This window comes from Nerophis ophidion, linkage group LG07 (genome assembly GCF_033978795.1).
Source record: "Nerophis ophidion isolate RoL-2023_Sa linkage group LG07, RoL_Noph_v1.0, whole genome shotgun sequence".
NCBI lineage: Eukaryota > Metazoa > Chordata > Actinopteri > Syngnathiformes > Syngnathidae > Nerophis > Nerophis ophidion.
In genome coordinates, this window is record NC_084617.1 from 70,802,773 (window position 1) to 70,815,492 (window position 12,720).

Below are 12,720 nucleotides of genomic sequence, written 5' to 3' on the forward strand. Positions count from 1 at the left end.
AACACATGACGGTACAGTAGGCTGAACATATTCTGAAATCCCAAAAAGAGGACGCATATACAAACCCTGTTTCCATATGAGTTAGGAAATTGTGTTAGATGTAAATAGAAACGGAATACAATGATTTGCAAATCATTTTCAACCCATATTCAGTTGAATATGCTACAAAGACAACATATTTAATGTTCAAACTGATAAACATTTTTTTGTTGTTGCAAATAATCATTAACTTTAGAATTTGATGGAAGAAACACATGACAAAGAAGTTGGGAAAGGTGGCAAAAAATACTGATAAAGTTGAGGAATGCCCATAAAACACTTATTTGGAACATCCCACAGGTGTGCAGGCTAATTGGGAACAGGTGGGTGCCATGATTGGGTATAAAAACAAGCTTCCCAAAAAATGCTCAGTCTTTCACAGGAAAGGATGGGGCGAGGTACACCCCTTTGTCCACAACTGTGTGAGCAAATAGTCAAACAGTTTAAGAACAACGTTTATCAAAGTGCAATTGCAAGAAATTTAGGGATGTCAACATCTACGGTCCATAATATCATCAAAAGGTTCAGAGAATCTGGAGAAATCACTCCACGTAAGCAGCATGGCCGGAAACCAACATTGAACGACCGTGACCTTCGATCCCTCAGACGGCACTATATCAAAAACCGACATCAATTTCTAAAGGATATCACCACATGGGCTCAGGAACACTTCAGAAAACCCATCCATCCATCCATTTTCTACCGTTTATTCCCTTTTGGGGTCGCGGGGGGCGCTGGCGCCTATCTCAGCTACAATCAGGCGGAAGGCGGGGTACGCCCTGGACAAGTCGCCACCTCATCGCAGGGCCAACACAGATAGACAGACAACATTCACACTCACATTCACACACTAGGGCCAATTTAGTGTTGCCAATCAACCTATCCCCAGGTGCATGTCTTTGGAAGTGGGAGGAAGCCGGAGTACCCGGAGGGAACCCACGCATTCACGGGGAGAACATGCAAACTCCACACAGAAAGATCCCGAGCCTGGATTTGAACCCAGGACTGCAGGACCTTCGTATTGTGAGGCAGACGCACTAAACTTCAGAAAACCACTGTCACTAAATACAGTTGGTCGCTACATCTGTAAGTGCAAGTTAAAGCTCTACTATGCAAAGCAAAAAGCCATTTATCAACAACATCCAGAAACGCCGCCGGCTTCGCTGGGCCCGAGATCATCTAAGATGGACTGATTCAAAGTGGAAAAGTGTTCTGTGGTCTGACGAGTCCACATTTCAAATTGTTTTTGGAAATATTCGACATCGTGTCATCCGGACCAAAGGGGAAGCGAACCATCAAGACTGTTATCGACGCAAAGTTCAAAAGCCAGCATCTGTGATGGTATGGGGGTGCATTAGTGCCCAAGGCATGGGTAACTTACACATCTGTGAAGGCACCATTAATGCTGAAAGGTACATACAGGTTTTAGAGCAAACATATGTTGCATTATCATGGACGCCCCTGCTTATTTCAGCACAACAATGCCAAGACACATGTTACAACAGCGTGGCTTCGTAGAAAAAGAGTGTGGGTACTAGACTGGCCTGCCTGTTGTCCAGACCTGACTCCTATTAAAAATGTGTGGCGCATTATGAAGCATAAAATACCACAATGGAGACTGTTGAACAACTTAAGCTGTACATCAAGCAAGAATGGGAAATAATTCCACTTCAAAAATGTGTCTTCAGTTCCCAAACGTTTACTGAGTGTTGTTAAAAGGAAAGGCCATGTAACACAGTGGTAAAAATGCCCCTGTGACAACTGTTTTGCAATGTGTTGCTCCTATTAAATTCTACCTTAATGATTATTTGCAGAAAAAGAAAGAGGTTTCTCAGTTGAAACATTAAATATCTTGTCTTTGCAGTTTATTCAATTAAATATAGGTTGAAAAAGATGTGCAAATCATTGTATTTTGTTTTTATTTACCATTTACACAATGTGCCAACTTCGCTGCTTTTGGGTTTTGTATAATCAGTCTTGATTAAGTGGGTTTCAGAGCAGTATTTCTGGGTATTGGGAACTTATTGATTTGTTCTACATGATTTCTTATGGGAAAAATTGCTGATTCATTTTTTTAGTTTAAGATTTTAGAACGGATTACCCAAAAACCGAGGTACTGTGCCACTGCGTTTTAACATTGTTATGTCAGATCTTACAATTCAGATTCCGTTTGCATTTATAAGATAAAACTTGGTGTTGAAGGCCTACTGAAATGAGATTTTCTTATTTAAACGGGGATAGCAGGTCCATTCTATGTGTCATACTTGATCATTTCGCGATATTGCCATATTTTTGCTGAAAGGATTTAGTAGAGAACATCGACGATAAAGTTCGCAACTTTTGGTCGCTGATAAAAAAGCCTTGCCTGTACCGGAAGTAGCAGACGATGTGCGTGTGACGTCACGGGTTGTGGAGCTCCTCACATCCTCACATTGTTTACAAACATGGCCACCAGCAGCGAGAGCGATTTGGACCGAGAAAGCGACGATTTCCCCATTAATTTGAGCGAGGATGAACGATTCGTGGATGAGGAAAGTGAGAGTGAAGGACTAGAAAAAAAAAAAAAAACTATACAGGGGGAGCGATTCAGATGTTATTAGACAAATTTACTAGGATAATTCTGGAAAATCCCTTATCTGCTTATTGTGTTACTAGTGTTTTAGTGAGATTACATAAATGATAAATGGGTTGTACTTGTATAGCGCTTTTCTACCTTCAAGGTACTCAAAGCGCTTTGACACTACTTCCACATTTACCCATTCACACACACATTCACACACTGATGGAGGGAGCTGCCATGCAAGGCGCCAACCAGCACCCATCAGGAGCAAGGGTGAAGTGTCTTGCTCAGGACACAACGGACGTGACAAGGTTGGTACTAGGTGGGGATTGAACCAGGGACTCACAGGTTTAAATGTAACTTAGATATTGGGTTTCACGATGTAAAAGCGCTTTGAGTCACCAGAGAAAAGCGCTATATAAATATAATTCACTTCACACTTCACTCTCGTGATTGAACCAGGGACTCTCGGGTTGCGCACGGCCACTCTCCCCGCCCCTTTCTTCAGCACCAGTCGACGGGTGGTGGGGATGCCCATCTCTGCCCTTTGCAAGGGACCCTCTTCGAAACTCGATCTTTCGAAATGATCGCTGCATAATACACTGTACTTTGTGTGTGTGTGTGGTCCAATCCAACCGTGTTCGCTTGACCGCTCTGTTCCATAGTAAAGCTTCACCGTCATCTTTCGGGAATATAAACAATGAAACACCGGCTGTGTTTGTGTTGCTGAAGGCGGCCGCAATACACCGCTTCCCACCTACAGCTTTCTTCTTTGATGTCTCCATTATTCATTGAACAAATTGCAAAAGATTTAGCAAAACAGATGTCCAGAATTCTGTGGAATTATGCGATGAAAACGGACGACTTATAGCTGGGAATGGTGCTGGAACAAAATGTCCTCTACAATGCAATGACGTTCTAGCAGGATACTTCGGCACCAATTTTAAAATTGCAATTTAGTAAACTAAAGCGGCCGTAATGGCATGTGTTGCAATGTTAATATTTCATCATTGATATATAAACTATCAGACTGCGTGGTCGGTAGTAGTGGCTTTCAGTAGACCTTGAAAAAACTAGAGACATACAGCATGTTGTTCAAGTCGTTACCTGTAACTTTGGCCCAAAGGACACAGGAGCTTTTTAAATCCTGGGAATAAGAAATAATCATAACGTTCAAAATGTACTTAATCGATAACTGTTCATTGTTGCAAACTGTGATTGCCTTTACCTTTTTCCAGCGGCTAACAACACGCAAGACCACATAGTAGTTTCGGCCTTTCTCCAGAGGAGCATTGAAAAAGCCTCCGCGGTAGAGGCCGTCCCCGACAGTAAAGTTCATGTCTGCTCCGACATGGCTGACGTGCATCTGAGCTGCAATGTGCGTTTTCAAGGAATGTTGTTCGCTCAGAGCGTCTCCGTTCGCAGGAGAGGAGCAGTCGAACGTCATCATGCCGTCTGTGGGAAGTACAACCACTTGGTAGAAACTGTCAAATAAAAAAAAGAAAATGACAAGACTTAACATCCATCTCAGACCTTCATGTTCATATAGATAATGGCATATAATAATAGTGTGGACTCTCACTATTATGTTAGATCCACTATGGACTGGACTCTCACTTTTATGTTAGATCCACTCTACGGACTGGACTCTCACACTATTATGTTAGATCCACTATGGACTGGACTCTCACACTATTATGTTAGATCCACTATGGACTGGACTATCACTATTATTTTAGATTCACTATGGACTGGACTTTCACTATTATGTTAGATCCACTATGGACTGGACTCTCACTATTATGTTGGATCCACTATGGACTGGACTCTCACTATTATGTTAGATCCACTATGGACTGGACTCTCACTATTATGTTAGATCCACTACGGACTGGACTCTCACACTATTATGTTAGATCCACTATGGACTGGATTCTCACTATTATGTTAGATCCACTATGGACTGGACTCTTACACTATTATGTTAGATCCACTATGGACTGGACTCTCACTATTATGTTAGATCCACTATGGACTGGACTCTCACTATTATGTTAGATCCACTATGGACTGGACTCTCACTATTATGTTAGATTAACTATGGACTTGACTCTCACACTATAGATGTTAAATTCACTATGGACTGGACTCTCACTATTATGTTAGATCCAGTATGGACTGGACTCTCACACTATTATGTTAGATCCACTATGGACTGGACTCTCACTATTATGTTAGATCCACTATGGACTGGACTCTCACTATTATGTTAGATCCACTATGGACTGGACTCTCACTATTATGTTAGATCCAGTATGGACTGGACTCACACTATTATGTTAGATCCACTATGGACTGGACTCTCACTCTTATGTTAGATGCACTATGGACTGGACTCTCACTATTATGTTAGATCCACTATGGACTGGACTCTCACTATTATGTTAGATCCAGTATGGACTGGACTCACACTATTATGTTAGATCCACTATGGACTGGACTCTCACTCTTATGTTAGATGCACTATGGACTGGACTCTCACTATTATGTTAGATCCAGTATGGACTGGACTCTCACACTATTATGTTAGATCCACTAAGGACTGGACTCTCACACTATTATGTTAGATCCACTATGGACTGGACTCTCACTATTATGTTAGATCAACTATGGGCTGGACTCTCACTATTTTGTTAGATCCACTATGGACTGGACTCTCACACTATTATGTTAGATCCACTATGGACTGGACTCTTACACTATTATGTTAGATCCACTATGGACTGGACTACCACTATTATTTTAGATTCACTATAGACTGGACTCTCACTATTATGTTAGATCCACTATGGACTGGACTCTCACACTATTATGTTAGATCCACTATGGACTGGACTCTCACTATTACGTTAGATCCACTATAGACTGGACTCTCACTATTATGTTAGATCCACTATGGACTGGGCTCACACTATTATGTTAGATCCACTATGGACTGGACTCTCCCTATTATGTTAGATTAACTATGGACTTGACTCTCACACTATAGATGTTAAATCCACTATGGACTGGACTCTCACTATTATGTTAGATCCACTAAGGACTGGACTCTCACTATTATGTTAGATACACTATGGACTGGACTATCACTATTATGTTGGATTCACTATGGACTTGACTCTCCCACTATTATGTTAGATCCACTATGGACTGGACTCTCACTATTATGTTAGATCCACTATGGACTGGACTCTCACTATTGTGTTAGATCCAGTATAGACTGGACTCTCACTATTATGTTAGATCCACTATGGACTGGACTCTCACTATTATGTTAGATTTACTATGGACTGGAATCTCACACTATTATGTTAGATCCACTATGGACTGGACTCTCACTATTATGTTAGATCCACTATGGACTGGACTCTCACTATTATGTTGGATCCACTATGGATTGGACTCTCACTATTATGTTGGATCCACTATGGACTGGACTCTCACTATTATGTTGGATCCACTATGGACTGGACTCTCACTATTGTGTTAGATCCACTATGGACTGGACTCTCACTATTATGTTAGATTAACTATGGACTTGACTCTCACACTATAGATGTTAAATTCACTATGGACTGGACTCTCACTATTATGTTAGATCCAGTATGGACTGGACTCTCACACTATTATGTTAGATCCACTATGGACTGGACTCTCACTATTATGTTAGATCCACTATGGACTGGACTCTCACTATTATGTTAGATCCACTATGGACTGGACTCTCACTATTATGTTAGATCCAGTATGGACTGGACTCACACTATTATGTTAGATCCACTATGGACTGGACTCTCACTCTTATGTTAGATCCACTATGGACTGGACTCTCACTATTATGTTAGATCCAGTATGGACTGGACTCTCACACTATTATGTTAGATCCACTAAGGACTGGACTCTCACTCTTATGTTAGATGCACTATGGACTGGACTCTCACTATTATGTTAGATCAACTATGGGCTGGACTCTCACTATTTTGTTAGATCCACTATGGACTGGACTCTCACTATTATGTTAGATCCAGTATGGACTGGACTCACACTATTATGTTAGATCCACTATGGACTGGACTCTTACTATTATGTTAGATTCACTATGGACTTGACTCTCACACTATTTATGTTAGATCCACTATATGGACTGGACTCTCACTATTATGTTAGATTCACTATGGACTGGACTCTGAACTCCTCCCATGTCCGAGGCAAAAACTCGGACATGGGAGGAGTTCGGGGAAGCCATGGAAAACGACTTCCGGACGGCTTCGAAACGATTCTGGACCACCAACCGCCGCCTCAGGAAGGGGAAGCAGTGCACTATCAACACCGTGTATAGTGTGGATGGTGTTCTTCGGACCTCAACTGCGGATGTTGTGGATAGGTGGAAGGAATACTTCGAAGACCTCCTCACTCCCACCAACACGTCTTCCTATGTGGAAGCAGTCCCTGGGGAATCTGTGGTGGACTCTCCTATTTCTGGGGCTGAGGTCGCTGAGGTAGTTAAAAAGCTCCTCGGTGGCAAGGCCCCAGGGGTGGACGAGACCCGCCCGGAGTTCCTTAAGGCTCTGGATGCTGTGGGGCTGTCTTGGTTGACAAGACTCTGCAGCATCGCGTGGACATCGGGCGCGGTACCTCTGGATTGGCAGACTGGGGTGGTGGTCCCTCTCTTTAAGAAGGGGGACCGGAGGGTGTGTTGGGATCCCATCTATCGTGGGATCACACTCCTCAGACTTGTAAGGTTTAGTCAGGTGTACTGGAGAGGAGGCTACGTCGGATAGTCGAACCTCGGATTCAGGAGGAACGGTGTGGTTTTCGTCCTGGTCGTGGAGCTGTGGACCAGCTCTGTACTCTAGGCAGGGTTCTTGAGGGTGCATGGGAGTTTGCCCAACCAGTCTACATGTGCTTTGTGGACTTGGAGCAGGCATTCGACTGTGTCCCTCGGGAAGTCCTGTGGGGAGTGCTCAGAGAGTATGGGGTATCGGACTGTCTTATTGTGGCGGTCCGCTCCCTGTATGATCAGTGCCAGAGCTTGGTCCGCATTGCCGGCAGTAAGTCGAACACATTTCCAGTGAGGGTTTGGACTCCGCAAAGGCTGTCCTTTGTCACCGATTCTGTTCATAACTTTTAAGGAGGATTTCAAGTACCTCGTAGCCTTTTTCACTAGAGGTGGATCGGTGTGGCGTCTTCAGTAATGCGGACCCTAAAATGGGGTCCCGTTGTGGTGAAGAAGGAGCTGATTTGTTGGCAAAGCTCTCAATTTACTGGTCGATCTACGTTCCCATCCTCACCTATGGTCATGAGCTTTGGGTCATGACCGAAAGGACAAGATCACAGGAATGAGTTTCCTCCACAGTGTGGTGGGTCTCTCCCTTAGAGATAGGGTGAGAAGCTCTGCCATCCGGGAGGAACTCAAAGTAAAGCCGCTGCTCTTCCACATGGAGAGGAGCCAGATGCGGTGGTTCGGGCATCTGGTCAGGATGCCACCCGAACGCCTCCCTAGGGAGGCGTTTTGGGCATGTCCAACCGGTAGGAGGCCACGGGGAAGACCCAGGACACGTCGGGAAGACTATGTCTCCCGGCTGACCTGGGAACGCCTCGGGATCCCCCGGGAAGAGCTAGACGAAGTGGCTGGGGAGAGGGAAGTCTGGGCTTCCCTGCTTAGGCTGCTGCCCCCGCGACCTGACTTCGGATAAGCGGAAGAAGATGGTTTGTAGAATTTTGAAGACAAAATGGATACTTTGGGGATACTTTGCCGTTACCTTATTGGGTCGAGAGTACTGGGTGACCTGTGCAGCCTCAAAATCGGTGCAGGAGACTCATATTCTCTGTAGTGGACATCTGGTACAGGTGGTACTGGCAAGTAGTAGCATGCATGCACATTAGTCATCAATCCAATATAACTTTTCCCAGAGATGTCCGATAATGGCTTTATTGCCGATATTCCGATATTAAAAAAAAAAGGGAGCGCAAACAGGAAATGAAAGAGTCCAAAAAATAACAAAAACATAATCCAGATCACAGATCATGACAAGTAACATATTGCCTCATTTATCATTCAAATTTTTTGTAAACATTATTAAGGATAAGTGGTAGAAAATAAATTATTAATCAACTTGTGCATTTACTGATAATATCTGCTTATTTTCTCTTTCAACATGTTCTATCTACACTTCTGTTCAAATGTAATAATCACTTATTCTTCTCTTGTTTGATACTTTACAATAGTTTTGGATGATTCCACACATTTGGGTAACGATCCGATACTAGGTAGCTACATTGATCATATTCAAAGTCCTCATGTGTCCACGGACGTATTTCCTAAGTTTATAAACAATTGTGGAGGGTGGCGTGGCCTGCGGGCCTGCGGCGGAACAGGGTGTTGCCAGGAATTCCGGGTATAACACTGTTCTATTTTCAAATAATAATGCAAAGTCTTTTGCTTTCCATCAAACTGTTTTTCTCTCCTGCGTCCGCTCAGCAGCACCTGCAACTCCAACTACTCGTCTCATCACAGCTGCTGCTAATAAAGGCAACTTTCAGGTTTGTACTTAGACAGTTTGGTCATGTTTTAGTTTTTCCTCTGTGTTTGTCTAATTTCCTGTCAGCGCTCTTATTTTGTCTTTATTTCCTGCTGTTATCCCTGAGTGTTTTTTCTCCTCAGCTGTGGCTGATTGGCACGGGGCCACACCTGGTGTCAATCAGCCAGCTGCTATTTAGACCTGCTTGTTCCTCCACTCTGGGCTGGATTATTATAATTACGACTTGTAGCTCTGACCGTTTCTACCTGAACCTGTAGCTGTTTGCAGCATGCTGTCACTTTTGTTCCTCGTCTTCTAGTTCCTGTTCCTGGCATCCCGCTTCCTGTCTCCGAGTTCCTGGTTTGTTTTTTGCCTTAATTTTTCAAACATTAAATTATGTTTTCCTGCTCAATGCCTGCAGTCATCTCTGCACCTTGGGGTTCATCACCGACACAACATGACAGCAACATGGGGCGGCATGGCGTAGTGGGTAAAGCGGCCGTGCCAGAAACCTGAGGGGTTGCAGGTTCGCTTCCCACCTATTGACATCCAAATCGCTGCCGTTGTGTCCTTGGGCAGGACACATCACCCTTTGCCCCCGGTGCCGCTCACACTGGTGAATGAATGATGAATGAATGATAGGTGGTGGTGGTCGGAGGGGCCGTAGGCGCAAACTGGCAGCCACGCTTCCGTCAGTCTACCCCAGGGCAGATGTGGCTACGGGTGTAGCTTACCACCACCAGGTGTGAATGAATGATGGGTTCCCACTTCACTTTGCTTTGAGTATCTAACAATAGAAAAGCGCGATATAAATCTAATCCATTATTATTATTATTATTAGATAACAAGGCCCACCTGGGCCATCCACGCAATTGTCTTCAGGGCCACGCCCCCCTCCACACATGATACATTTAAAAAAAAAAAAAAAAAAAAAAAGAAGATGTTGTGATGCAAAAAAAATATCGATGCAATCGTAGTATCGCCACAGTACTTGGTATCATTATAGTGGATGTTAGGTGTAAATCCACCAATGGCGTTTGTTTACATTGTGATGCCGGTGAGCTAGCTGTGTAGTGAAGTATGTTTAGTGATGATACTTGTAAGAAACGTACTTTATATGCAGGGGTAGGGGACCAGTACTTTTTAGAGGCGGTATAGTACCGAATATGATGAATTAGTATCACAGTACTATACTAATACCGGTAGACCGTACGACGCTAATACGCATTATATTTTACTAAAAAGCACTACGGGTTGATTTGGAAAAAGTCTGTCGGTAGAATAGCTATATCCTGAGAGATGTTGATTGATTGATTGATTGATTGATTGATTGATTGATTGATTGATTGATTGATTGATTGATTGATTGATTGATTGATTGATTGATTTATTGAAACTTTTCTTAGTAGATTGCCCAGTTCAGTACATATTCCGTACAATTGACCACTAAATGGTAACACCCCAATAAGTTTTTCAACTTGTTTAAGTCGGGGTCCACGTTAATCAATTCCTGGTGGATGACGATGGTGCCAATCCTGTCCCGTCATACCTGGTAAACTGGTGTTGGTGGTGACGGTGGCTGTGAACCCGGTGGACATGGCAGTGATTGAGATGCTGTAGTTTGTGGCTGGAAGCAAACTGAGACAGACTTTCAGCCACTCTGCCCGAGAGCTCAGAAACCGCATCCTTTTTTCAAGAAAGTTCACGTCGAAGTCTCTGGATCCCATGTAGAAGACCTAAGACTCAAATTTTGTATTCATTCAGACTGCCGAGACAGGATCATAACTGACCAGCAACAACTTGGGTCACCTTGTAGATTTCTGTATCTTCTTCATACTTCTCTGCCCTCCATTGGACACATTTTTCATCGGAAACATTGAGATGATCGATGGGTGGCTTGATTTCTGTGAGCGATATGACAACATTGATATCTCACCTTTTAATTGTAAACAAACGAGTGTCTGAGAATGTTCTCATTCATCCAGGCCGTTGTGTTCTCAGGGCATGGAATCAATCGCAACTGGACTGGTCAGATGGTCTAAGACAGGGGTGTCAGAGTCCAGGCCTGAATGATCTATGGGTCTACGTTCCCATCCTCACCTATGGTCATGAGCTTTGGGTTTTGACCGGAAGGACAATATCACGGGTACAAGCGTCCGAAATGAGTTGGGTCTCTCCCTTAGAGATAGGGTGAGAAGCTCTGCCATCCGGGGGGAGCTCAAACTAAAGCCGCTGCTCCTCGGATGAGGTGGTTCGGGCATCTGGTAAGGATGCCACCCGAACCAATCGAGGTCTTTCGGGCACGTCCGACCGGTAGGAGGCCACGGGGAAGACCCAGGACACCTTGGGAAGACTATGTCTCCTTGGTGGCCTGGGAATGCCTCGGGATCCCCCTGGAGAGAGCTGGACGAAGTGGCTGGGGAGAGGGAAGTTTGGACCCTACCTCGGCGAAATGGAAGAAGATGGATGGATGGATGGATGGAAGGATAGATAGAAGCGGCCCGCAGGCCACAGTCGCCTGCTGCTGTTTTGCACGCACCAAGACTCCATCAGTGCTGGCACTACTGATTTTCAAATGGGGTCCAAATAGAAGTGTGGAAATTGATGTTCTGTGTACCGCACGCACGCACGCACGCACGCACGCACGCACGCACGCACGCACGCACGCACGCACGCACGCACGCACGCACGCACGCACGCACGCACGCACGCACGCACGCACGCACGCACGCACGCACGCACGCACGCACGCACGCGGTATAGCTCGGTTGGTAGAGTGGCCGTGCCAGCAACTTGAGGGTTGCAGGTTCGATTCCCGCTTCCGCCATCCTAGTCACTGCCGTTGTGTCCTTGGGCAAGACACTTTACCCACCTGCTCTCAGTGCCACCCACACTGGTTTAAATGTAACTTAGATATTGGGTTTCACTATGTAAAGCGCTTTGAGTCACTCGAGAAAAGCGCTATATAAATATAATTCACTAATTCAACCACATTATTGTATTTCTGACCTTCTTGAGACCTCTGAAAAATGCCCACCTCTTTAGGACCACCCTTACTTGATATGTAAAGATTTTTTATTTACAACATTAATAATACATACACACTATGCAAATATAAAATAAGCTTTTTGTGAAAAATTTGTCGGAATTTCACACGAAAAAGGTCACAATTTTGAATGTTGGGAGTAGTATAATAAAAGTCGTAATTATACTCAACGCAAGTCAAAATTTTACAAGAAAAACTGAGCATTCGTGCATTATTATGAGGAAAGTTAGAATTTTACTCATTAAGAGTCGTAATATTACAAGAAAAGCTTAAAACTTGGGCAATTTTATGAAAAGAGTCGTAATTTCACATGGCATAATTATGACAAAAGTCATTCACTATTTTACAAGAACAAGAAAAAAATAGCAATACTGTGTCAAAAGTCTGAATTCTTTAAGACAAATATCACCATTTTGGATTAAAAAAGCAATAATTTTACATTAAAAAGAAATTTTACGAGACAATATTGCAATATTACAGAACGAGAAAGAATA

The 12,720-nt window shown here is 43.7% G+C and overlaps 1 protein-coding gene across 6 annotated transcripts in view; it reads right to left on the reverse strand.

The window, feature by feature from the left end:
• The window catches only part of susd1 (sushi domain containing 1), a 44,840-nt gene that overhangs the window by 381 nt on the left and 31,739 nt on the right, over positions 1–12,720 (reverse strand). For 5 of the 6 annotated variants that reach the window (XM_061907026.1, XM_061907028.1, XM_061907027.1 and 2 more), the window contains 5 exons: positions 10,990–11,084; positions 10,730–10,916; positions 8,422–8,515; positions 3,828–4,083; positions 3,707–3,746 (listed from right to left, as the gene is read on the reverse strand). In XM_061907026.1, the coding sequence (XP_061763010.1) occupies positions 3,707–3,746; positions 3,828–4,083; positions 8,422–8,515; positions 10,730–10,916; positions 10,990–11,084 (672 nt within the window). The remainder of the gene's footprint in view (positions 1–3,706; positions 3,747–3,827; positions 4,084–8,421; positions 8,516–10,729; positions 10,917–10,989; positions 11,085–12,720) is intronic. The other variant, XM_061907029.1, reaches the window with a different exon arrangement.